Source organism: Anguilla rostrata, chromosome 15, assembly GCF_018555375.3.
Source record: "Anguilla rostrata isolate EN2019 chromosome 15, ASM1855537v3, whole genome shotgun sequence".
NCBI lineage: Eukaryota > Metazoa > Chordata > Actinopteri > Anguilliformes > Anguillidae > Anguilla > Anguilla rostrata.
In genome coordinates, this window is record NC_057947.1 from 11,704,932 (window position 1) to 11,732,028 (window position 27,097).

Genomic DNA, 27,097 nt, shown 5'->3' on the forward strand with positions numbered 1-27,097 from the left:
CGGTGTAGCCCCTCACTGAACAGCATGCGGGACGGCTGGGCTTCTCACAGACCCACGCCCTCCACCGGTTATATAAGCGGGGTTTCTGTTTCCCCCCTGCCATTCTGAGTGAGCCGTGCCTCTGCAGCAGTGCTAACCAGCCATGTTCCTGGAGAGCTACCATCTTGTAGGTTTACTTTTCAAACCTAATTTGGGACACCTCTACTAATTAGCAGCTTAATTAAACAAGTTCTCTATCTGTTTAATGAGGTGCTTTGTTATGTTTGGAATGAAAACCTACAGTATGATGGATGTCCAGGAACAGGGTTGGTTACCGCTGCTCCAGAGTCTTTGTTTTGCCGTTCTCACTGACGCGAGAGGCACTGCAGGTTCACTCCTCCGACCCTCTCACCCGGGACCCGGAGGCTCTTTCCCCCGCGTTAGGGCAGGAGAGCGAGCTGCGATCAGAGGACGCCGTTTCCCCTCCCTCTGGCAACCACTGAGAAACCTGTGGGCGTGTTTATGGGCGGGGCTAATGACCCAGTTACCAAAGCAACAGACTAGTCTAGGCGGGACGGAGCCAAATCTTATTTCTAAAAGATACCGAGATCGCAGGGAGACTTCCTGAGCAAATGAAACATGAGCTTAAAAAAAGGCCGCGGTTTATTATCTCAGCTACTCTGTTATCAGAGACAAAGCCAGGACTTGAACCCGTGATGTCGGGGCCGTAGGGTCTGGTGTAAAAGCGAGCTCCTTTTTATCCGAAAAGTTGTTTGGGAGCCTAGAGCATGGCGTTTAAGGAAGCAGCCTGTTCATTCTGAGAGACGCGGTCCGATGCGTACTGCTGCGGCGCCGCCATCTTTCCCTGGCACAGGAGGCGAGCGGGCATTGTGAAACGCGGCATTCCGATGCCGAGCACGCTCTCTCCGTCCCTCAGTCCGGCTCCTGCTAATTACGCCGCTCGGTAAAAGGCAGCGGAGGATCTCTTTAACGAGGTCGGCTCGCGCGAATCAGGCTCCTGGCTGAGGTGTCCGCGCTGGGGGGATGGGGGGGGGGGGGGGACAAACGGCCTCTTTGTGCCGGAACGTTCCGGCAGGTCCCGTGTGCCGCCGAGCCGAGCCAGGCCGAGCAGGGGCCAGCGGCGGCACCTGTCGGGGAAGGGGGGGGGTGGGGGTAGGGGCGCTGTTGAAATTAGCAGAGCCGTGTTAGCCCAGATAAGAGGGCGCCGTGCTCACGGACTGGAGACGCCGATCTGGACGAGCGGGAGGAAAACAGGCCGTCCGATCCGGCCCGAGCCAGCCGCCGGCTCCGTCTGACCTCCCCACAGAGCGGGACGGAGGCGACACGGAGCGCCTGGAACGACGAATCTTCACGCGCACGCACACAAATCAACACTCGTCCTTAACTCTGACCAACAAGGAAACGCTACGGTTTTTCCTCTTGAACACGGTTTGAGTTCAGTTTTCATCGCCGAAATTCACTCAACAAACGGTGTGAAGAGAGAATGTGTTAACTTGCGCTAACTCGCAAATCAAGTTTAAGGACGAATGTTGATTGAATGCAGTCCATAGATTTGGCTACAGATGTGAATGGGAGAAGAGACAGGCTGGGGCCCGGCTAACACTAAATGAGGGAACGGTCAGGCTGGACTAGTATCTGACGGTTAGCTGACAGTTAAATCGATTTCAATGAAATCTGTTTCAGCCATGCAGACTGTTGAGTGTATTTCTGTTTAGCCTGTTGAGGTGTTAATAGGCTGTAGGCTGAAGTGAATTTATCCAGGAGGAGTGGTGTTATGGTAGGTTAAAGAGGTGGCGTTTGTTCAGAGCGTGAGAACGCGGCCAGGTGACATCAGAATGCTGTTTCTCCCACACCGCAAGCCGTCACTCGGAGCTCGATGCTTATCGCAGACCAAGACCGGCGTCTGCTTCGATTGGACCGGTGGGCGGAGTCCGTCGGTACTGTTCTGACAAGCCTGCGGTCTTGGGAATCCTGCTAGCGTGGGCCGACTGAGGAACCATTCACAGGCCTGCCCGTGTGACAGGGGGGCATCAGGAATGCTCGCTGCGAGTAGGAGTGTGGCCTTTTGGGAACTGGAGTTTTTTTTTCCGTTCGGCGTCGCACGTGGCGGGGCGGGAAGGTAACTCGTGCCAGAGCATCCTTCCCGCCGTCTCCAGGAAGCGTCGCCAGGGCCGTGACAATAGGGCCGTCCGCCGCTGACGCACGGCTCGCACGTGCTCCTCAGGGGGCGCCAGATTTCAGAGGGGGGATTTTTTCCCCCCTTCATGTTGAGTGATTAGAGATGCAGCGGGGAGAAAGCTCCCCCTCCCCTGCTGGATTACAGGATGAGGTCATCTGTTTGCTTTTGTTCCTGTGGATCTGGCTCCAGTGTTAGAGGGAGCAGGGGCACGTGAGGCCCGAAAAGTCTCAAACGCAGCCCGGCGGCTTTCTGAGGCCGGATTTTGGAAACGCAGGTTTTATCGGCCCGGGTAAACATTGTGTCCTTTGCAGTGGACGTTGCCCGAGGGGGACGTGGCCTGGGGGGGGGCGGGGGCGGAGGGGGGCGGGGGGTGCGGTCTGGGGTGGGGAGGGCATGGTCCGGGGGGTGTGGCCCGGGGGGACGTGGCACGGGGGGGTCAGGCGTTATGCGCTCTCTGGCCTACACAAATCCACTCTGTACTGGTGTTTTGTTACGGCTTATTTCTCTGCTCCCTCTGCCCTGGATAAATGTTGATCTTATTCTGTAATTAATGCACTCTTTATTTATGTGCTGATCTCCTGGGGGAGGGGTGGGGGGGGGGGGGTTCTGCGTGGGGGGTGGGGAGGCTGGGGGGGGGTGAATGTGTTGACACTCCAGGCTTTGTGATGAAATATTCATGTTACTTATTAATCAGAGCATCTCCAGATCTATCTCGGATAGCACAGCACTAATGCACACACAAGCGTTCACACACACACACACACACACATACACACACAAGCGTCCACACACACACGCAATCATACCCACATACACACACGTACACACACATACACACACAAGCGTCCACACACACACGCAATCATACCCACATACACACACGTACACACACACTCACACACACACTCACACACACACACACAAACGCACACAAGCATATCCACCAGGCCATTACACTGGGCTAACATGATTACTCCCCTCAATCAGCCCAATTAAACCTGCAGAGCTCCTTCTCTGTTTCGTGGTATTTCTAATGAGGGGAGCAGGTTGCCATGTGTGCCATATAGAATATATTATGGCCACAGTGGATTGGCTTTGGCTTTGCCATATTATGGTGGGTTTAGGAGTTCAGGAGTGGGCAGTTCCATTCCTGGTGGTCCAGTGCATGGACCTCAGTTAAGTAACAGCTGCACACACACCTGTGCCGGTTCACTCCTAGATTAGCCCCCAGCAAAACGTTTTGACAGAGTGACAGAAGACAGACATTATCTGACATTCACAAGTGACGTGATTGGACTAATTGTCAGTAGCTCGGCCCATCGATTCGCACATAATTGGCTCTTTCATTCCTGCTGCCTACATTTCAACCTCTGAAATCTCTGGCCCTTTTGATAGGCTTGTACAGAACCCTGCACACTCACACACAAGAGAAACCAGCTTCCTTTGCTAGCAACAAGCTTCGCTTCTTGTTCATGCTGTTACAGAGGGCTCACTGATGACTGTACTTTTATGGCAGCGCCATCTATTGGATTATCTCAGAAGTGCTATACTTAAAAATGGGCCTCTACTGTTTACATGTATGTATGTGTTTATCAGACCTGGGTCAAATTTGAATCCAAAACAAATATGTATTTGACCCAGGTCTGGTATATATATATATATATATACTGTGCCCTCCAGAAGTATGGGAATGGTAGAGAGAAATTTGTTATTTTTGCAATATACTGAAGGCATTTGGATGTGAAATCAAAAGTAGACAATTGACTTTTGTTTCATGGTATTTACCTGCATGCATGTTTTACCACTTTGCAGAAACAACTGTTTTTGTGTTGAGTCCTCCCATTTTCAGCTGTGCACAAGTAAGTTAGCGGATGACAGAAAGGTGTTAACCGCTGCTCACATGTTTCCTTTGGCATGGATTGTTGACACATAAAAGAGCAGCACTGAGCGTCTAATCTTGGTTTTAGCTTTTGTTTCATCTGTGGGGACTAATTTGAGTCAGAGGCGTACGCCGTCACAAAGACCAGAGAAGGAAATATGGCTGAAAAACATCTAGTCTGTAAGCAAAGACAGAAGAAGATGGATGGCACAGAAACTGTGTGTATCAAATAAAACAGATAAGAAGGTCTTGAGAAAGAAAGAAACCCGCTGTGGATGAACGCCGTACAGGTCAGCAAAGGAAGACACTGCGGCTGGTGACTGACAAATCCTCAGAGCTGTGAAGAAAATACCCTAAAACGACGGTCAGTGACATCACCAGCTGTCTCCAGAGAGCAAGGGTGAAAATATCTCAAGCCATCGTACGCAGAAGACTTTGAGAGTGCTGCTACACTGCAAAATGCAAACCTCTCATTAGCAGCAAGAATCGAAAAGGCCAGATTACATTACATTACATTATAGGCATTTAGCAGACGCTCTTATCCAGAGCGACGTACAACAAGTGCATAGGTTTCATGATGTAGAGGCGCAAAAGAAACACTAGAGTGAAGTAAGGATCGTAGTGCTAGAAGTGACCACATCGATCAGGACTCCAACCCTGTAGAGTAAGCTTGTTCAGCAAGCAAGAATCCTACCAAGTACAAACTAGCACTGGAATCACACCTAATCATAGAAAAACAATCCTGCCAGATACACTAACATAATCAAATTATCCTAGCTAGGTACAATGAGCTGAACTATAGGCTAGGGAGGGGTGGGGAGAGGTGCAGCCTGAAGAGATGAGTCTTCAGTCTGCGTTTGAAAGTGGTGAGATTCTCTGCTGTTCTGACCGTCACGGGGAGGTCATTCCACCAGCGAGGGGCCAGAAGAGTCGTAGAGGTTTTATGGACAGGCGATCCCTAAAGAGATCTTTACCAACACAATGGAAAGCCATAAGTATGGAGAAAGGACGGAACAGCCTGTGTTCCAAACACCCCCCCCCCCCCCATGTGTGAAATGTGGCAGTGTCATGGCTTGGGCATGTATGGCTGCTTCTGGAACCGGTTCACTCAACTTTATTGATGATGTAACGAAGGACAGTAGGATGAATTTGGAAGTGTACAGACAGATTTTGTCCGGCTATGTACGAAGACATTTCTCCAACCTCATTGGGCGGTGCTTCATCCTAAAGCAATCGACTGCAGCAAGACAATGACCCCAAGGCACAATGCCTACACAACCAAAGGGTTCATCAATGGGAAAAAGAGGCAAGTTTTGGACTGTCCAAGCCTGCCTCCTGATTTAATCCAGTCCAGTGTATTTCACTTCCTGAAGAGGAGACTGAAGACAGAAACCCCCCGAAAGAAAGATCAACTGAAAGAGGCTGCAGTGAAGGCATTTTCAAAGAGGAAACCGAGTTAGTGACGTCAGTGGGTCGTAGACTTTATGCAGTTATTGCATCTAAGTTGCTGCATTTAACGTACTTGTGCACAGTTTAAAATGGGGGGATGCAGCTGTTGCAGTGTATTTAAAGCCGGTTTTGAGGCCCCTCTCGTGAGCGTGAGTAGCCTGCGATTTGACCTCCGACCTCCCTGTGACGCGTGCGGTGACATGCAGGCCCATGTCTTGGCCAGGTGTAACCCCCCCCACATCCCCTCAGGTGAGGGATTAGCCGGGCGTGGACGCGGTTGCAGGTGTGTGGTCTGTGTGGTTTGATGGCCGAGAGTGCCGTGGGGTTCAAACGCACCTCCAGCCCAGAATTACCCCCACCCAGTGGCGTCGCTAGGGGTGGCCTTCACTACGCAGAGTATTGTAGACTAGTCCGAATATTTCTCGTTCAGTAAAGTTGGTGTCAATGAACTATCTGATACGATGGATATCGCCGGATTTTTAAAGCAAATGTCGAGGCAGGTTGTTGAGGAGGAGATTCAGGAGAATACTGATGAGATTGAGAATGTAACTAACGTTACAGCGGATGTTGAGAGCCAGTCAGAGTCAGCAGCTCAGCCGGAGAGTGCAGAGCAGCTTCATGTTTGTGCAGGGCAGCACAGGGTTGATGATACTGGCTATACATGCAGCTAATTGTGATGAACTAAAATTAGGCTATTAGCGAGCTAAAATCAGATTTATAAGTGTAACGTCAGCAAAATAATTATTTGTGATGCCAGCTCAGTAATGTTAATACGTTACAGCTAGCTAGCTAACGTCACTGGCTGGCTAAGCCAGCTAACGTTGTTTGCTATGTATTCTTTTTAGCTTGCCTGCCCAGTGGCTTGCCAGTTTACATGCTAGTACGAAAGATTTTTTTAAAAGCCATTACATATCATCACTCACAGCTGCATTGGATAAGAAGCTATAGTTAGCTAACTATTTATGGATAGTATTTTGTTTATTAATTTAGTTACAGTATTTCTTATACATATTCTGGTAACTAAGTGTGTTTGTATAGCCAGTTATATTGAATCGCGTAGCTATTTACTCTGTTAGTCTGTTTCTCTACTGTAACATAACCAGTTACATTAATTATGTAACTACATCTAGGTGTCTTCATTCTGCTTTGCAATATAGCCATATACATACATATTACATTCATTGAACATTATATCCCTGTACTAGCCAGATTAGTGTAGCACTATCACTATTATTTTTTGTAATCTACAGTAATGTTTGTATGTGTAATAATATAATAATTGGGCCCCCAAAAAATGTGCGCGTGCGCCAAACTACAACCCCCCTTGGGGCTAAGCCCCTGATGTCTTTCAATCCTAGAACCCCTGCCCGCCCCGCCCCGCAACACACAAAACCCTGGACTTCAAACTGCGCAGTGAACCCCACCAGCGCAGGAGCAAAGGGGGCGGAGCCTGTGCTGTCACTCATGCACGGGTCACGGAGTGCGACCACCTGCCGTGGAGCCAAACCACTCCTTCGGGGGAGCAGGGGGGGTCCATGCATTGCCTTAGGGCCACTGACTGTGTCTCTCCAATGGATTCTCACCCAGTGTGTCTCTTAAACTGTAAGGAATATTACCTGACATTCGAAATGACCTCTAGATTCTGCTTGACTGATTGCTGGTTTCTTTGTCAGGGTAGTAAATGCTCGCTGCTGTACTACTGGCTTTTTGCCACTGGATGGCAGCATAGTAGCTGGAATGGAGGAGCTGTAGAACCGGGAAACCACACCAGTGTGTTGCTGTGAGTGGAGCATGAGAGAGGTCCATAAACATTGTGGAGAATGACTGTTTCCTGTTTGCCCAACGGGACAGCCCCCGTGTTTCACACTGTGTGACATTTTTGAGATGTGGACGTATCTGACAGCGCCCTCCTGAGAATTGGACTATTTCAAAAATGTTGTTTTCTGACGTGACGGCCAGTGGGTACGCAGTCGAACCGAAGCTCAGCGATGCTAACGATGCCTGCCCAAGCATTGACCTCTGACTCTAACTGACCCCTCCCAGCTGCGGCCCTGGGGAACTCTGGGAAGGTTTGCGAGTGGCCAGGAGCTGCAGTGGCTGAGTTTTGACGCTAGAGAGAGGAGCTGAGAGAGAGGGAGGACTGTGCGAGCATGTTAGCGGGCTAGCGTGTGTCCTAGGGTGAACCCCGGGGGGTGGACGTGCAGGCGGGGGGGGGAGAGGGAGTGAGGGGTCCTTGGGCGGGCGGACGGGCCGTGAGGGTGGGGGGGGGGGTTGGGGTTTGGGACCGGAACGGGGCTGGGGACAGACACTCCCTCCTCTCTGAGCACACCGGGTCTCTCTCTGTACCCCACCCACGCCCGGCCCATACCCCTGGGATTCTGGGCTCATTATAACAAGCCCGGGTGAGGAAATGGCTCCCCCCTCTTACCACATTCCAGAAATCCTGAGTCAGATAGGACCTAGCCCTCCCGCCTGCCCCCCCCCCACCCCCCCACCCGCTCCAGGGCACACAGCCCAGCCCCCCACCTCCCCACCCCCGAGCCCCTGAGCTCTGCTCTGTTTATTCACTAAAAGCCTTGATTTCCTAAGAAGGCAAAGCTTCCACTGAGGTGACAGAGCAACTGCTTCCACTCCCAATATGGCTCTCCTCTCCTCTCCCCTCCCCTCCTCTCCTCTCCTCTGCTCTCCTCTCCTCTCCTCCCTGTGTAGCTGCTGTTCTGTTTAATGTGTGTGTACATGCGTGCGTGCGTGCGTGTGTGAGCGTAGTTTATGTTTGGTAGGACAGCGTTCAGTGTTGTGCGTTGGGTAAGACAGTATTACTGTGCTGGCAGTGTTCAGCGTTTCTGTGTGAGTGAGAACGGTGTTTCTCAGCTGGGTGATGTGGACAGGGAGGGGCGGGGCCCAGGCCCTGTGGTCGGGGCATCGGTTTGTCATTACGCCTAAATGGCTGGGTCTCAGATGTGGGCGGAGTCAGATTGCGCGTGTAATTGCACCCGTCCGCCACGCGGTTCGGGCTCGGACGCGGCGGCTGGCGGCTCCAGGGGCCGGTCAAAGCGAAGGGGGCTCTTCGATCCCAATCCCAGCATCCTCTGGGAATCCACTGGGAGGTTTCCCTTTTGAGTTCTCATAGTTATACACTGAAAGAACGGCAGCCAGTGCTTAAGTAGTAGAGAGAGAGAGTCTGCTGGGGAGTTCAGGTCCAGCGAATCCAATTATACCCACTAGAGTGACCTCTGAGTTAACAGGAGATTCTATCAGCGTGACGGAACAGACACGCGAAATAAAGGCACAGTCCGTGAGCACAGACGCGCTCTTACAGGGCTGTGAGGGGTCGGAGCGGACCGCGGCGCTGACAGCTGCGTGGGCGTGCTGTTTAATAGGACGGTGAGCGGCCGCGCGGGAGGTGTGTGTTTGAACAGGACGGCGCTTTCACGATGGGGCGAGAGGTCGAGCGGTCGCCTCTCTGTCCTGCGATGCGGTCGTCCGCCGGGCTGCCAAAACGCGTCAGGAGCTTTCCGAATCAGGCGCTCCACGTTCTCTTGACACCGTCGAAAAGTAAAATAATTGAAAAGAAAGAGAGCTTTTATTTTGAAATTCTGATCCCCCACCCTCCTTGCCCACACCCCTGCCCGGCGCTGGAGTCGGTGATGCTGAGGGAAATATCCTTTGGGGCGGTGGGGGTAACGCGAGCGCTGGTGCCAAAATTCAGCCCCGCCCCGCCCCGCACCCCCCTCTTTTTTTCATTGTGCACCTCGGTCCTCAGGGCTCGTGACAGAGCTCTACCCCCCCCCCCCCGACCCATAATAAATATCACCTGTGTTTGACTGAGAGGCTTCCAGATGAAATACTGGAAGAAGTGAAGGGGGGATGACGTGCTGCTGTACTCAGTACGGAGAAGCGTTCAGACTGCTGAGAGAAACGGTGCGAGCAGTCGGCTGCGGGTTCGAGTTACCACGTGACGTGGCGGGTGTGCAGGTGACCCCCTGTTTGTCCACACGGCAAGAGGACGAGCTGACAGTCGAACGGACGGCAGATGGACGGACGGCAAGACAGACAGGCAGACAGACGGACTGGAAGGCGGGCACACAGACGGACAGACAAACAGACGGGCTGACAGACAGACAGGCAGATGGACGGACGGACAGGCGGACAGACAGACAGGCAGATGGACGGACGGACAGACGAACAGACAGACAGGCAGGCAGGCAGACAGACAGGCAGATGGACGGACGGCAAGGCGGACAGACAGACAGGCAGATGGACGGACGGCACGTCGGGTCCTGCGGGACACAGCGACGCTGTCCGGAGCGGCTCTCTGGCACGCCGTGAAGGGGAGGGGCAGCGCCCGTGTGTAGGGCCTCTGTTCGGCAGGCTCCGCCCCCCCGCGGGAGAGTGACAGCTCTGCCGAAACGAACAATGTGCCCTCTGTGCTTCGGGGGGCCCGGCCCCCCCCCCCCTCCCCCCCACCTGCGCGTACCTGTGTGGTCTGGAACCACGGCGACCGTGGCCGGAGAAAGGTGGAGCAAGGTTCCCCTGGTTACCTGAGCAAGGGATTCTGGGTACACCTGGCTCTGGGGGCTCCTTCAGGTTGGGGGGGGGGCGGGCACAGGAGATGGAACGGAGCTGGGTAAAAGCAGCGGCCTCTTTCATTGGACGCCGTTTCTTAGGGGATCAGAATGCACCCCTGCATTTTTTGACTAGCCCAAACAGATTCAGGTTTCAAGGCTTTGCAGATAGTTTATTGGTCGGGAGTCAAGTAACGGCCGTGCGCGGGATTGGTACCTGTGAAAGGGGCCGAGGCCACAGTCCTGCGCTTCATCCTGTCCTGCAGTGAACTCTGGGAAATGTTGTTGCGCTAACAGCGAATCACATTTGACCAAAGTAAAGAAAAATTTCAGTGTAAATTTCAGTTCGTACCTTGTCTCGTTCCATTTTGCCCTACCATGTTTGAATGTAGTTTATTTTCTAATGTTTGTAGAAAAGTGATTAACTGTGTTTGTTTCTTTCTTCTCTTCTCCAGTGTGCCGTTTAACCTGTCACAAGAAATGTGAGGCGAAGGTAAGAGAGCTGTTTCCCTCATTTCCACACAGGCACTGAAAAGGCCACACATAAAAGCTGTCAGTGTCACTTGACAAAATGTACAAAATTTGTACCTCAAAAAATGGAATTCCCCAGAGCCAGAAAAATGTATTTATTTATTTATTTTTTTGTAGTTATTTTTTTTACCACGTACTGTACCAGCTCTGCATTATGGTTTAGTCACATGGGTATTCATACATTTACACATATACTGCCCTGCATCCGTGTGCTCACATTACATTAGGCTAATCTCGTTTTGGTGCTGTATTCCTTAGTTATGTTAGCTATTAGCCACTGATAGCCACTGATAATCTGTGTTTAGGGGATTAATAACATGTCTTATTTCAGTCATTTACTTGATATCTTTGGCAAAATGTAAGATTTTTCTTTCTGTTCTGGTATCAAACGTGGTTGTCTTTACTACGTACACTGCACTGATCTCGCTGAGACATGTCCTTTTGTAAGATTTCTCTGGTGCGTTTATCAGTGCGTGATAAGCAGCTCAGTGTCTCTCCTAATCTAAGTGGGTCGACTTAATTCGGAATGTTTGACTCTTAAGAGGCCGTTTTTTCATTTTTTCACGTTTTTGCATCAGTCTAATTTTAAATGATATTTACAGTTTCATACTGAATGACGCTGAGGTACGTAACTTTGAGGTTCTTCAGTACATTTACACACACACACACACACCTACACACACACACACCGCATACACACGCACACACGCACTTGTACCTACAAGCCGCGGCGGCGCTCGAATGACATCGAATAAAACAAGCTCAGTTCCGTCACAACAAATCCAGGCGTCGGCTTTTCTGACCGACGGACAAAAAACGAAGAGGTCACGGGTCGCCTGGAGGTCACGGGAGCGCGAGCCGCTCGGCCGCCTCTCCAAACACGCGTACCCGAAAGGAAAACACGGCGCTGATCAGGAGGACGGCTTTCGCGCGGTATGCGGGGACGGCGGAGGAATTCGTTTCTGGATGTCGGCGAGCCCGCGTTCTCAGAAAACCCTGAGAACCTCGGAGCAAGTGCTGGCCGCCCCGGGGCGTGTTTGGCTTGGCCGCGTCGCTGCACGTTCGAGCTCAGCCCTCCTAAAAATAAACCCTCTCCTGCAACCCCCTGCGCCATCAGAGGGGCAATTACACGATGGATTTGTTTTTCAAGTGGAGACGCATGAAAAGGAAGGAGAGTGGTAGGGGGAGAGAGAGAGCGAGTGAGAGAGAAAGGGAGAGTGACGGAGAGAGAAAGAGAGAAGCAGAGAGAGAGAGGGAAAGAGGTACAGAGGGAGAAAGAGAGGGGCAGAGAAAGAGAGGAGCAAACAGAAAGAGAGAGAGAGAGAGAGAAATAGTTTTAAGTTCCCTTCATTAATAATAATAATAATAATAATAATAATAATAAAAAGAAAAAAATACCCTCAAATACCCAGAGAGAGACAGAAACAGACAGAGAGGGGCAGAGAGAGAGAGAAACAGACAGAGAGAGAAAGAGTTGGGGAAGAACGGGCGGCTTGCTGTGGAGGGGAGGGATGGAGAGCAGGGAGGGAGGCTGCTGTGAGTTTTCGGGTTGCTGTGTTGTACGGGATGGCTGCTCATCAGAGAGGTCTGGGGCTCGTTCCCCATCTGGCAGCCATTACCGCCGCTGCGGCGATGGCGAGGGAGAGCGAGCGCTGGCGAGCCTGCCAGGGCTGCCTACAGCCCGCCTCGCCCGTACACCCACAGGAAATACCAGGGGTGCGAGGTGGCTTAGCGAGGGGTGGGGTTGGGGGAGGGGGGGGGTGGGAGCTTGTAGCCCCGCGGGGGTTGCTGGACATTACATTACATTACATTACATACAACCCCCCCTCACAGCCTCCCCCCCCCCATCCCCCGCGTCCTCAAAACGAGCGAGCTTATTTACCCAGAGGGCCGGAGGAGAAACTCGCCGCCCGTTCCCAGAGCACGCTCGCCAACAAAAGAAAGGCCCCCCCCCCCCCCCCAAAAAAACCCAGAACGGACCGGAACGTGAGTCGTTGAATGGGAGGAAGCCGAGGCGGCGACAGGGACCACAGCGAGAGCCGAACTCGTTTATTTACCTCAGCGGCGGCGGAGGCCGCTTTCCAGGGGAACGTCAGGAGGACACAGGCATCGGAGGCTTCGCTCGCGAAAGGAGCTTCGGAACGGGGGAGCGGGCTTTACCGAGGGTCAACTGTCAGTTAAAAAAAAATAAAAAGATAAAACTTGTAATCGCTGCTTTTCTCTTTTTTTCAAAAAATAGGGAGCTAATTTCCTCCCGTGAAGACGAGCTCTGATGTGTTGGATGTTGTGCTATCCTGTTATCCTTACTGTTCCAGAACCAGAAAGTTATCTGGAGTCAATCCTTTCCACAATTTAACCAAGCGGGTGTGAAGGCACAGTGTTAAAACCGATATAAAATAGAGTGAGCCTCCTCTCCTCTTCTGTCTTTGATTCATGCGTTCTTACATTTTTTGGAATTCAGACGATAATTTGTCGTGACAGTTTTCACTTGCAAAGATGAATCTCTTCTTCGGAATTTAGATAAGGCTCCCACGTGGTCCTTGTGTGACCTCGTCCGCATTATCGGACCAACGATGTGGCCCGGAGAAGGTCACGTGATTAGCCCTTTGGCAGATTAAATCCGTGCTGGGAGGAAGACACGTTCAGCCTTAGGGGTAGCAGATCAGCTGATATCCATGCGTCAAAAATGTTAACATAGAACAGACGGTAGACTCAAATTAAGAGTACAGAACCCCCCACCATCCCCAGCACCTGTGCATGGTCAACTAACTATGACCGTGGAAACCGAAGGAACAGGTGGAACCCAGACCAGTCGTGGAGCAGACAGCCAAACCGCCCCACACCGGCCAGGTCCCAGAAGGGCTGCACATGTTCCAGAGATGGAGCGCTGCGCAGCAGGGGTGGGAGGCTCACTGCTCAGCTGTGATCTGCACAACTGTGCACGCTTATCCATGCACCTTCTCTGTTACACAGTGCATGCGTTCTACATTACTGTGCGTACGTGCTGCATTACTGTGCATGCGTTCTACATTACTGTGCGTACGTGCTGCATTACTGTGCTTGCGTTCTACATTACTGTGCATGCGTGCTGCATTACTGTGCATGCGTGCTGCATTACTGTGCATGCGTGCTGCATTACTGCGCATGCGTGCTGCATTACTGTGCGTACGTGCTGCATTACTGTGCATGCGTGCTGCATTACTGTGCATGCGTGCTGCATTACTGTGCATGTGTGCTGCATTGCTGTGCATGCGTGCTGCATTACTGCGCATGCGTGCTGCATTACTGTGCGTACGTGCTGCATTACTGTGCATGCGTGCTGCATTACTGTGCATGCGTGCTGCATTACTGTGCATGCGTGCTGCATTACTGTGCATGCGTGCTGCATTACTGTGCATGCGTGCTGCATTACTGTGCATGTGTGCTGCATTACTGTGCATGCGTGCTGCATTACTGTGCATGCGTGCTGCATTACTGTGCATGTGTGCTGCATTACTGTGCATGCCTGCTGCATTACTGTGCATGCGTGCTGCATTACTGTGCATGCGTGCTGCATTACTGTGCGTACGTGCTGCATTACTGTGCATGCGTGCTGCATTACTGTGCATGCGTGCTGCATTACTGTGCATGTGTGCTGCATTACTGTGCATGCGTGCTGCATTACTGTGCATGCGTGCTGCATTACTGTGCATGCGTGCTGCATTACTGTGCATGTGTGCTGCATTACTGTGCATGCGTGCTGCATTACTGTGCATGCGTGCTGCATTACTGTGCATGCGTGCTGCATTACTGTGCATGCACACTGCATTGCTGTGCATGTGTGCTGCATTGCTGTGCATGTGTGCTGCATTACTGTGCATGTGTGTTGCATTACTGTGCATGTGTGCTGCATTACTGTGCATGTGTGCTGCATTGCTGTGCATGTGTGCTGCATTACTGTGCATGTGTGTTGCATTACTGTGCGCACATGCTGCATTACTGTGCATGCGTGCTGCATTACTGTGCATGCGTGCTGTATTACTGTGCATGCGTGCTGCATTACTGTGCATGCATGCTGCATTACTACTGTACGCATGCATGCTGCATTACTACTGTATGAATGTGTGCTGCATTACTGTGCATGCATGCTGCATTACTACTGTACGCATGCATGCTGCATTACTACTGTATGAATGCGTGCTGCATTACTGTGCATGCACACTTTATTTCTGTGCATGCAGCCTGTGTGACTCCTCATAGTTCACAGGAGGCTGAATGCCGCTGGCTTGCATTTCTTTTAAAGGCAATTCTCTCCGCCAATAACTGCAGTGACTTATTTCTGTTCTCTCAGTGAAACAAAGAGACAGTCCCTGGGCAGCTGCACTGTAAATGCAACTAAGGAAGGTTAAGAGCAAGCTGAATTATTTAGGATAGCTTTTGCTGCCAAAGTGAGACATTTGAAGAGCAAGAAGTCCAGTAAATCTGCCCAATCCCCCCCCCCCCCCAATCCCCCCTCCCACCCCCGTGCCCTACGTTGACACTGAGGAGCTGCATGGGGGAAGCCGTTAGAAGTGTTTGGCGGGAGGTGGACTGTGTAACTGAGGGCCTGAGGGCTACTGCTGTGCCATTGCAGTTAATGCAGAGTAGAACTCCAATGGCTGCTGGACCCTTCCATGGTGATTAGTGTTTATGAGGTCCCACGCCGCCTCTGGCTGTGTGCGCTCTCCCAAATCTCACTCCTGTCACTCCTGTCTCACAAAACGCCCCTGAGCTGAACAGCGTAGTGTGCTGCTCCTTCAACTGAACAGCATAGTGTGCTGCTCCTTAAACTGAACAGGGTAGTGTGCTGCTCCTTAAACTGAACAGGGTAGTGTGCTGCTCCTTAAACTGAACAGCGTAGTGTGCTGCTCCTTAAACTGAACAGCTTGGTGTGCTGCTCCTTAAACTGAACAGCTTGGTGTGCTGCTCCTTAAACTGAACAGCATAGTGTGCTGCTCCTTAAACTGAACAGCGTAGTGTGCTGCTCCTTAAACTGAACAGCTTGGTGTGCTGCTCCTTAAACTGAACAGCTTGGTGTGCTGCTCCTTAAACTGAACAGCATAGTGTGCTGCTCCTTAAACTGAACAGCGTAGTGTGCTGCTCCTTACGCTGAACAGTGTAGTGTGCTGCTCCTTAAACTGAACAGCTTGGTGTGCTGCTCCTTAAACTGAACAGCTTGGTGTGCTGCTCCTTAAACTGAACAGCATAGTGTGTTGCTCCTTAAACTGAACAGCGTAGTGTGCTGCTCCTTAAACTGAACAGCGTAGTGTGCTGCTCCTTAAACTGAACAGCGTAGTGTGCTGCTCCTTAAACTGAACAGCGTAGTGTGCTGCTCCTTAAACTAAACAGAGATGTGATCTCTATCCCCGTGGCTGACGTACGCAGCTTCTGCAGATTTTGGCGAGCGGAATATCGTGAGCACAAACATACGGTGTGTCAGAAAGTCATTCGTGTGGTTTGTTTATACTGTGGATATGCTATGTACATGGCAGAGATTGCTCTGCATTTTTGGACTGCCAGATTTGTTTGACATTTTCTGCTAATGAAAGCCTCAGTATGTGAGATTTAAAAGCCTTACTGGTTAACCTGGCACTCCAGCATCTCATTGCTAAATTGCTGCATTGGCCCCAGCAGGCATGAGTCTATCAGCCAGCAGCAATAGCCACGGTTTAGGAAATGGGCAGGGCAGGGTAGGGCTGGCAGTCCGTGCCCTGGCAGCCATAGGGAGGAAGAGGAGGGCTGAAGTCATGCTAGGACAACTGGGCCAGAGAGCGGGAAAATACAACCGTGTGTGTGTGTGTGTGTGTGTGTGTGCGTGTGTGTGTGTGGATGTGTGTGTGTGTGTTTATGTGTGTGTGTGTGGATGTGTGTGTGTGTGTGTGAGTGTGAGTGTGTGTGTTTATGTGTGTGAGTGTTTAGAGAAGGAAACTGCTGTATGTTCCATAGTTAATAACAATCACAGCTCAGCAGTTCACAGCGTGAGAACCGTGCTGGGCAGCTGGGACCGTGTGGTTGTTTGCTTTGCCGTTCTCCCCTGAAGGATGATGACTGACACGCTCGCTCCGGACGACAGAAACGGGCACCGTCGTTAGGACCGGCGGGTACTTTTCACCCGGCCTCTTCGCCGAGCCGCACTACATTTCCCAGCGGTCCTTTGTTTTCGCAGACGGGTCGCTGTGTTGGAGAGACAGGCTCTTTCGATGGGCGAGAGCACGGCGGCCCGATGCCTAGCGGTCACCGCGAGCGCGCGGCCGGAGAGAGGACGCAGCCGTCTGCGACACCGCCGGCCTGGGCTCTGACTCACAGAGCAGACCGTGACTCACTCCCTCGGGGACGGGCCCCGTGCCGTGAGGTTAAAGCCGGCACATCTGGCCCGTGAGTCCGCCCAAACCCAGATGTCCGAGGCCGCGCGGACGCGCCGTGGGACCAGCGATGTTTCCCGGAAACCGGCACCCTTTTGCCAAGACCAGAGCCCAGACCGGGCCTCTCTTAGATGCTGTGGACGTGGTTTCTTTTTTTCAGTCAAAACATAAACTACATGAGGTCACGTAGGAGTGGGCCGTGGAGCGATGGAAGGATGACTCAAGCTCTCTCCGTCTCAGACATCGTCTGTAACCCAACCGACGTGAGCTACATTCACCAGAGAACCGCAGCTTTTCAAATCGCAGAAACAACGGACAAGGAAAAACTCTCTTGTTCGCTTCTGCTGTCTTTATCACTGACAATGGTGAAATCTAGTGCTGGCACCCCCTGGTGGCCTGGAGGATAAGTGAGGAGGGTTCTGTGCCAGGTTTGTGTGAGACCCATTCCACAACCACAGCCTTTTTCTCCTTGTTCTCTGAAGAACACACATAAATCTTTTTAAATGTTATTTACGGTCTCCCTGCACCTCTGTGCAGTTCTCGGAAACCTTCCCATAAAGTTTGTGTTGATTGCCGTCTCTGGTTTTCGCCTTGCCAGAATAAAGAAATTGTCAGCTTGATAAACACGTCCCCCACCCCCCACCTCATAGCACAGACTGCCCCGTCTGCCCTGTCTGTAACCCCACTGTGCGCTGTGTGCTGCGTGCTGTCTGTGGAGAGGCTGGGGTTCGCTGACGGTTGGCGCGTGCTCCGTTAGAAAGTTTTCGCTTTCTCAAGGAAAAGTTTTTATTCCGGAACAAAAATGCAATGGCTTGCAAAGCGTTGCTTTGGCCGCCCTGGCCGTGTGGCGAAGGAAGACGTCACAGCGAAGGGAGAACCCATCGTTTGCGTCCGCGCTTTCTTGGCCGACTTCCGCCCGTCATAGGAAGCGAACGTTCGGCAGCGAGCATAGCTACGCCAATTTGCTAACATGACGGTGGGGCTTATACAGCACCAGTCCCCTGCTTTTTACACCTCACACCTCTTTACTCCTTCTGGGTTGTGTTTACTACGTCTGTGTAAGCTATGTTTTGATACGCAGTAGGAGGTGCTATTAGGTGATAGGTGATCTTTGTGGCTTAGCAGCTCTCTGTTGCCTAAACCTCTTGGTATGGGCTTATGTAAGTCAGGGGGAAGGAGAACCTGCTAACTGCCTAAATATTAATGTAAAACTTACGCAGCTGTGGCCCTAAGAAACCACTGTTGCTTACAGGGTCCTCCATGTTGTAAACTTGGGAACGGGATATGCTGTTGTGGTGGGGGGGGGGGGGGCATATTCCCCGATACTCTGCCCTCATTAGAGCCCCTGGCAAGCCTTTCCAGGGCAGTTATTCCGCTGTTCTGTTCCAGTGCTGCTCATTCTGCTGTTCCATACTGGCGCTGCTTGTTCTGCTGTTCCATCCTGGCACTGCTCATTCTGCTGTTCCATCCTGGCACTGCTCATTCTGCTGTTCCATTCTGGCACTGCTCGTTCTTCTGTTCCATCCTGGCACTGCTCATTCTGCTGTTCCATTTTGGTGCTGCTCGTTCTGCTGTCCTGTTCCAGTGCTGCTCATTCTGCTGTTCCGTCCTGGCGCTGCTCGTTCTGCTGTTCCATCCTGGCACTGCTCGTTCTGCTGTTCCATCCTGGTGCTGCTCGTTCTGCTGTTCCATCCTGGCACTGCTCATTCTGCTGTTCCATTTTGGTGCTGCTCGTTCTGCTGTCCTGTTCCAGCGCTGCTCGTTCTGCTGTTCCATCCTGGCGCTGCTCGTTCTGCTGTTCCATCCTGGCGCTGCTCGTTCTGCTGTTCAGTTTCAGGGGTGCTCATTTCTACTGTTCTGTTTCGCTGCTGTTCATCTCACTGTTCTGCAGAGCTCAGCGGCAGGACTTCAGACAGGGACACTTTGCCGTTAAGGCTGATTTACTGGCAGCGCGTAATTGAAAAGCCGTGTTCCTGCGATGTGGGGCGAGGCCGTCGGGCTGTTCTGCGGGGTGCAGGCCAGAGCCTCGCTTTGGCACGGACAGAGAGGGGAGCCAGATCTGGGATTTAAATCATCTGCGTGCACAGGCAAAGCAAAAAAAAACAAAAAAAAAACAAAGAAAAAAGCGGGACGTTTTGGCAGGGGTCGATATCCTCGAGACTCATCTGTTTCCCTCCAATCCGCCCGAACCCCTGCCCCTCTCCCTCGGCCGCCGCCCGTTGGCCTCTGGCCCAGCGCGGGCTTCGAGCCTCCTTTCTTCTGCGCTGTTATTGTTTTCGTGTATCGCGCGGACGGACCGCTAATCAGCACGCAGTAGCAAAACAATGCCTTCTGAGAAGCGCTTTTATAACCGGGCGTGCCCCCCGGCGCTAACCATCTTGTTTTTCGAGTAACTGTTAAGAGACAAAGTGGCTGATCTCGAACCCGTGCCTCGAATCTAAACACGCACAAGCGGTTCGCCCCCCCAGTTAGCGAGTCGTGTTCGACCTGCGTGCTCATGCCCCATTCCAGCCGAGCGCGCTGGTCTTCTCCTGTCAGAGAAATTTGGTGGTTTCGTTTTACATTTGCTAGTTTGCAAATGCAGTGGCGGCAGTGTAGTGTAACGGGTAAGGAACTGGTCTTTTAACCTAAAGGTCACAGGTTCGATTCCCAGGTAGGACACTGCTGTTGTACCCATGTGCATTGCTTCAGTATACTGTACATATCCAGCTGTGTAATTGGGTACAATGTAAACGCTGTGTGAAAAGTTGTGTAAATCGCTCTGGATTGGAGCGTCTGCTAAATGCCTGTAATGTAATGTAACAAATGCCTCCGTCTAGAGAATGAAATTTAAAAATATATATATATATCTTGAGCCGTTTGACAACAAGTGGTTAAAGCTTAGAGAATGTTCCCAGTCGAGGATTGCGGGTGTGTCAGTGTGCGTGTGCGTGTTTACGTAGTTAAGTTTTTCTTAGCGTGAAAAAGCATCTCCTGATTACATGCAGTTGGCCGGCTCGTGTTTCAGAGCCTCAGTCGTGAATCCACAGAGAGCGGTGCGACTGGGGGGGGGCTGTGGAGAAAGCGTTTGACTGAACGGACTCCAGTGAGAAACGCGCGCTGACCGTAGGTGCGAAGCCGAGGGAACCCGCGCTCTGCTTCCTGTCTGTCGCGGCCGCTCGAACCCCGCTCTAAACGAACGCCCGCTCCGCGCGGAGAACCTGGCCAGCTCATCCCCCCTTCCCCCCCCGCGGTGTGTGGGTTAGGAAAGGGCATTTTGGGTGAGCCTCAGTCGGGAGGGGGGGGGGGCGGGCCTGTGGCGAGAAGAGGGGTGGGGTTCTGCGAGTCACCTGGGTGCTAGGATCAATCCGGGGGAGTCCCCCCGTTTGGGGGGGGACGGACGAAGGCTCAGACTCGATCAGCGTTCGTCCTTAACTAGGACTCTTAACTGGCAGTGTTGTGGCTGAGTTCAGGGATGGTCAGCACTGTTTTGAAGGGAGGAGAAAGTGATACTCGCGTGTGTTTCTGAGTCGGAGTTTTGGGGGTGGGGATTGAGTCCTGGCCAGAGGCCCTGTTCCAGCCTCCGCCGCTCGTTCCGTCGGCCTCCGGTCGGCAGTGGGCCGGTTCGCTTTTCATCCTTCGCTCCTTTTATCGTCCGCTTTTCCGTCCTTTGAAACGAACGGCCCCGCCGGCCGCTCCTCAGATGTTCTCGTGGACGCCGGCTGCGTTCTGGCGGTTCTTCGCGCGGACGCTCCACACGCTTTTAAACGGCCGCCTCCCCGCTAACGCTAACGTTAGCGCGGCTGGACGAGCGACGTCTCTCCGCGCGACGAGAGAACGGGGACATCGCCGTGGAGACCGCGGGGCCTCGCGCAATACACCGGCCAGTGTCAAATCAACACTCACAGAATACTCCCCATCGGAGTCGTTTAAACTCTGTGGGAGTTGAAGTAACACTGAACAAATTAGGGCGTTGTCTTTTGTTAACTCGTCCATTTGCACGTGTTAACAAATAGCACGTTAGCACGTGCTGTTCCGTGTTAGCTCTTCCGGAGAGCGACTCGTGTTGAGCCCCACGGTCACGCGCATCCGGGGGCGCGCTTCGCGGTTCGGCGCGTGCGCGTTGGGTTTTTGCTCGGCTCGAAGACGCGTGTGATTCATCACTGCGCAAATGGCGGTCGGGGAGCCAAACGCAGGCCTGACTCAGACGTACTTTTGGCTTTTTCATCGCGAGAAAGAAAAAAGTGTGTAACTAAGGTGCGGATATGATAATATTTTATGTCTGCACAGTGTCAGCATCCCTCCTGATAGTGACATATATAATTAACAGCTGAGCGTATTTTCGAGTGCATCTATTATCTTTACGCAAGCGTACAGAACATCTCATTCATACCGTATGTTGTTTTATAAAATGTTTTCCCCCTCCCCCTGCACCCCTTAAAATAAATTCTGCCCCCAGGCAGAAACCGAACCCGGGTCTCTGGCTGTAGAGCTGAGGGTCTGCATAAAGCATCAGTAACCGGATCAGTACCTGGCATCAGTGACTGGATCAGTACCTGGCATCAGTGACTGGATCAGTACCTGGCATCAGTAACCGGATCAGTACCTGGCATCAGTGACTGGATCCGGCCTCTAATGGTGCAGCACAGCTCAGTGTCCACTCCATTAAGACAGGGTATGACCTGAGGGTGGAGATGCATTGAGCCAGGTTATAACCTGAGGGTGGAGATGCACTGAGCCAGGGTATGACCTGAGGGTGGAGATGCACTGAGCCAGGGTATGACCTGAGGGTGGAGATGCATTGAGCCAGGGTATGACCTGAGGGTGGAGATGCACTGAGCCAGGGTATGACCTGAGGGTGGAGATGCACTGAGCCAGGGTATGACCTGAGGGTGGAGATGCACTGAGCCAGGGTATGACCTGAGGGTGGAGATGCACTGAGCCAGGGTATGACCTGAGGGTGGAGATGCATTGAGCCAGGTTATAACCTGAGGGTGGAGATGCACTGAGCCAGGGTATGACCTGAGGGTGGAGATGCATTGAGCCAGGGTATGACCTGAGGGTGGAGATGCATTGAGCCAGGGTATGACCTGAGGGTGGAGATGCACTGAGCCAGGGTATAACCTGAGGGTGGAGATGCACTGAGCCAGGGTATGACCTGAGGGTGGAGATGCACTGAGCCAGGGTATGACCTGAGGGTGGAGATGCATTGAGCCAGGTTATAACCTGAGGGTGGAGTCAAAATGTTTTTTTTTTCTGCTTGTTCCCAATCCTTTGAATAATCATAATCTGAATTGAATGGTCTCCATGGGCAAACTGATGGGTGTAGCCATTGGGGGATTGGATCACACAGGCATTGTATTGATACTGTAGATCAGTGTGTCCGTGTTAGCGACGCAGGCTTTAGCGTAGCGCGCCGCTGCGCTAACCCTGTTCTCGGTGTGTGAGAGCGCCGCGGCCTCCCGGCACGCCAAGTCCAGGCTGCCGAGCGCACGGAGGCGGAGCCGCAAACAAACACAAACGAGCGGCGATCTGGGACCGCGGACTAGCAGGAATGTAAACAGAACGCAGGAGGAACAGCAGCGCGAGCCAGTAAGTCCCCGGAGGACCTGTGAGAACGAGGGAGGGAGGGAGGGAGGGGGAGAGAACAAGCGAGAGAGAGAGAGAGAGAGAGTGTGTGTATGTGTGTGTGTGTGTGTGAGAAAGAGGGATGGAGGGAGAGAGAGAGAGGGAGGGAGGGAGGGAGAGAAGGATAGAGGGAGAGGAAGAGGAGGAGTGGTGTGTGTGAGAAAGAGGGAGGGAGGGAGAGAGAGAGAGTGTGTGTGTGAGAGAGTGAATGAGAGAGAGAGAGAGGGAGAGATCCACATTAATTCTTAAGCTGTGGTTTCTCATTTTCTATGTTAAAATGCTTGTTTATTTTTAAGTGGTGTGAGCATGTGTGTGGGAAGGGGTTGTGGGGGAAAGTTTAAAATCTGGAGAAGGAACGGGACATGGGCGGTTATGATTTGGTAATGCTGTGCATGTGTTCGCCACTGAGCCAACACACGTTCTGTTGTCATGCAAATAAAGTGTAACAGAATTAGGGTTTGAGAGAGAGAGAGAGAGAGGGAGAAAGAGAGAGAGAGAGAGATTACACAGCGCCTAATTGGAAGCAGGCTGCTCTGCTGGCAGATGATTGGTCGTAAAATCAGCCTTGTTTCGGGCTGCTCTGCTCCCCCCCCCCCGGGCGTGTGAGAGAGGGGAGAGGCTCACGCCGGAGGTGCGTACCCCAGCAAGCGAGAGACCGGAGAGCCGACCCTGGCACCTGTGCCTGGCTGAGCCCCACGCACGCACGGCCCCTGAACCAGGCCCCCGAGGTGACTCACGCCGCGCGAAAAGTAAACTCCCCCCTAAATCCGTTTGCTCCCCTCCATTACGAGGAGCGCCTGCTGAACCTCAGAGCGAGCGCTGGCACGATACGAGAAAACGTCTGGAGGCGGCCGGAAGAGCCGGGGTCTAAAATGGACTCCGAATCGGCTAAAAATAGGGCGGCTCGCGTTGAACTCGCGTTCCGAAAGAAAAAGGAAATGGAATTCGTTACACGCCTTGTTCCTGGTCTGAAATGGTAGCCTTGTCGAAGCAAGGCTCGTGATTAGATTAGCGGTGTTTACTGTGTGGGACAGATGTGTGTGTGTGTGTGGGTGTGTGTGTCATAAGCTGTGCCTGGGAACCTCATACACAATACACACATTCTTCAGGTCCTGCTGCTAAAGCCCGTAATGCAGTTATTGGGGAATGTTATGCGAGCGGCGTAGCTGTAGCGCTGCGCATGCCGTTAGCCTGCGCATTAGCGTTAGCCTGCCATTAGCGTAGCGTGGCTAGCCGTTAGCCTGCGCATGCGTTACGCTGCCATTAGCCGTTGCTGCGATACTTACCCTGCGCATTAGCCGTTAGCCCTGCACATTAGCCGTTAGCGTTGCGCATTAGCCGTTAGCCCTGTGATCATGTCGATGAATTTGGAGGAAGCAGCTGCTGTTTTTCAGTATCCCACCTGAAAACCTGTTGTGTGTGTGTGTGTGTGCGTGTGTGTGCGCGTGCGTTTTAGTATCCTGCCTGTTTCCACGTATGTGTGTATGTTTCAGTAACCTGAATGTCTCCACCCAGCGACATACGCACATGCAATCACTAACATGATTTATTAATCGGCGTAGTTCCTGCAGCTTCGTGCTGCTAGCTGGAGAACCCGATACCGTCGCTCTGACCGTTTGTGTTGCTTTACCTCCTCGACACAGTTTGCGTAACCACCGCTGTTACACTGAGATAGGGAGCCCTCTCCCTCGGACCGATTGTTTAGCCCCCGAACGCTGCGTTTTGGAGGGAACAGGCTCCGCGTCCGGTGGCTCTGTGTCAGCAGAACGCGTTCGCGCCCTCCTGTCAGCTATCGTGCGGCGAGGCGGGTCCCGTTTTGGCGGGAAAAGGCTATTCTGGGTAACTGGGTTTACTTACCTACGGGTCTAACGCATTGCTTTTCTGTTCTGTAGTCAGTGAGCAGGACCACTCAAAACCAGCTTATAATTTACTAATCTGAGCCTGTTCTTGTGTTTTGTTTTGAACCGTGAAGCCTGATTGGTTCAGACATGGTTGCAGCTCAAACACACTGTTGCTGGAAATAGTCCTCAGTATCCCATTGATATCTGTGGTGCCATTTTTTCGTTCCTCTCTCTTGCATGCACAGAGTCTGTATTCTTGGTTTGAGATTAGTCTGAAGAAGAGGCTAATGTCTATTTGTATACATGCTCATTTTGGTGCTACTTATATCATGTTAAAAAAAGAAGTTTCTTTTCTTAAAACTAAAGACAGCTTTTAGTTCCATTTTTCTCCAAGTGTGACATCCCCCGGGGCAGAAATTGGTGCCTCTTCCAGCAGGAACGCTGGAGAATACTCCCACAGTCTGCTAAGGAGTCCCGTTTGTGGCCAGCCGCCCTGCAGGGTGCTACGCCATTGGCTCAGGTGTCACAGAGGGGGCGGGGTTTCTGAGTGATTGACACTGCGGTCGAGCAGTGTGTGTGTGTGTGTGTGTGTGTGTGTGCGATGATCGCTGGCCCCAGTGTACACTCTGTGGTCTCCATCTAATTTGGGGCCGTCCTTCAGCGATAAGCCACCTGCCTGGCTGCTCACTCTGTGCGCTCCGTCTCGGAGGGTTGTGATTGGCTGTTGCGTGTCAGTGCAGGATGCGAGCCTCGCTCGGTGTTCCATTCCAGGAGTCATGTGACCCCTCTGATGAAGCCTCACTTTAACTATGCTTGGAATGAACTGCTGGAATCATTCTCTCTCTCTCTCGCTCTCTCTCTCTCTCTCTCTCTCTCTCTCTCTCTCTCCGCAGTCTCTCATCGCGTCTCGTTCTCTCTGTTTGTGGCTGTCAAATAACTGAACCCTGGGGGAGTTTTGTGTTTTTGTGTGTTCGAAAGTTTCCAAATTGTCATTTTATTAAGATTTTTAGTTTTGGATATTCCTGCTTTGTGTCAGGCTGTGTCATAGTTCAATAAAGGGCTGTCAAAAAACCGGTCTCCCTTCTGTCCCTCTTTAACCGTATGAACACAGACCTGCTGGTTCTAACTTCTGCTTTCTGTTGTTTGTTCTGTCTGCGTAATCCATTGCTTTGGATGGCAACCTGAACCTTAGGTGTGAAATTCTGATATTAGAGTGAAGATATTCTAAAACACACATGCACACACACACACATACACATGCACACACACGCAGACATGCACACACACACACACACACACATGCACGCACACACACACAGAGACATACACATACACACACACACACATATGCACACACACACATACATACGCACGTGCACACACACACACACACATGCACGCACACACACACAGAGACATACACATACACATACACATACACACACACGTACACAAACATACACATAGTGCAGGGGTCAGAGGAGATGCGTATTACTAAACATGGCTGCTCATGTTTCTTCTATGTCCTACCGTTCAGCCCCGGAGAACCACCCACTCTCCTGCCGTAGTCATTAATACCCAATCAAACATCTCACAGCATGCTGACAGCTGGTTGCCATGGCCACAGGGGCCATCTCTTTATGATGAAAACAACCTGTGTTTTTTACAAGGCAAAACAGAACATAAATGCAATTGTTTCCATTTGCCACAATGGAAAAGTTAAAAACGGTGCTTTTACTATCCCTGCTATTAACCAAGACTCGTTATTATGTGCGCATAAACAATGTGGAAATAAATGCACAATAACAACATTTTTATTAACAAGGTTATTTATGGACAAAAATGCAACGTCACCGCAACGTTACGGTGAAAAATGTCTCAACGCTTCAGCAACGTGGAAAAAACCAATTTGACGTCGGGCGGGTAGTTTTACCGAGCAACCGCTGGCAAGAACAGGTCGCCTGTAACCTTTTTATGGAAGGTACCGTTCTGTGATGGCGGAGGGGCGGGGGGAGAGGGGGGGGGGAGGAGGGAGCATCAGGGGAGAGAGTTTGCAGGGGGAATATGAACACACCCATCTCCTGGCCCCGACAGCGGCCGCATTGTTTTATGCTGAAAACACGGCGCTTCAAAGAGCCCTGTCCGCAGCACCTCTCCCATCGAAGGGCAGACCAGCCCTTTTGCCTTTCGCTAGCTTTCTCCTCTTTGCAGTAGCAAATTATCGCCACAGTCATCCAAGTTTATTTAACATCAAGCGTTAGTCTGTAACTCACGAGCAGGTTGTCCTTTTGGAGTAAATCTCTGCAGACGGCCTGCTTGCCGTCCTTTTTGTAAGTAGTCGACATTCTCGATTGTAAATCTGATCTCCTGACCTGTGTGATGTGGCAGCGGGAGAGCGCTAAGTCCCTGTGTAGCGAGCGAAAGGAAGGGCAGCAGGTAAACGTGCGGGTGCAGACGTTTAAGATCACGGTCGCGAACGAAATCGGGGCCGTTGCTTTTAGCCGCAAAGGCCCCGCAAGACGAAGGCGTTTCTTTTTCTTCTTTTTGTCCGCCTGAGTACAGTACAGCGCTCGAGTCCGCTGATTTACGGCGAGCGAGCGCTCTCTTCGTCCGAGCCCGAAGCGGCTTTGGCAGATTTAATACGGTTCTCGTTCGGTCGCGCGATG

The 27,097-nt window shown here is 52.0% G+C and overlaps 1 protein-coding gene across 1 annotated transcript in view; it reads left to right on the forward strand.

The window, feature by feature from the left end:
* The window catches only part of tns1b (tensin 1b), a 178,125-nt gene that overhangs the window by 40,992 nt on the left and 110,036 nt on the right, over nucleotides 1-27,097 (forward strand). The window contains exon 3 of the mRNA XM_064310507.1: nucleotides 10,528-10,565. Within this exon, the coding sequence (XP_064166577.1) occupies nucleotides 10,528-10,565 (38 nt within the window). The remainder of the gene's footprint in view (nucleotides 1-10,527; nucleotides 10,566-27,097) is intronic.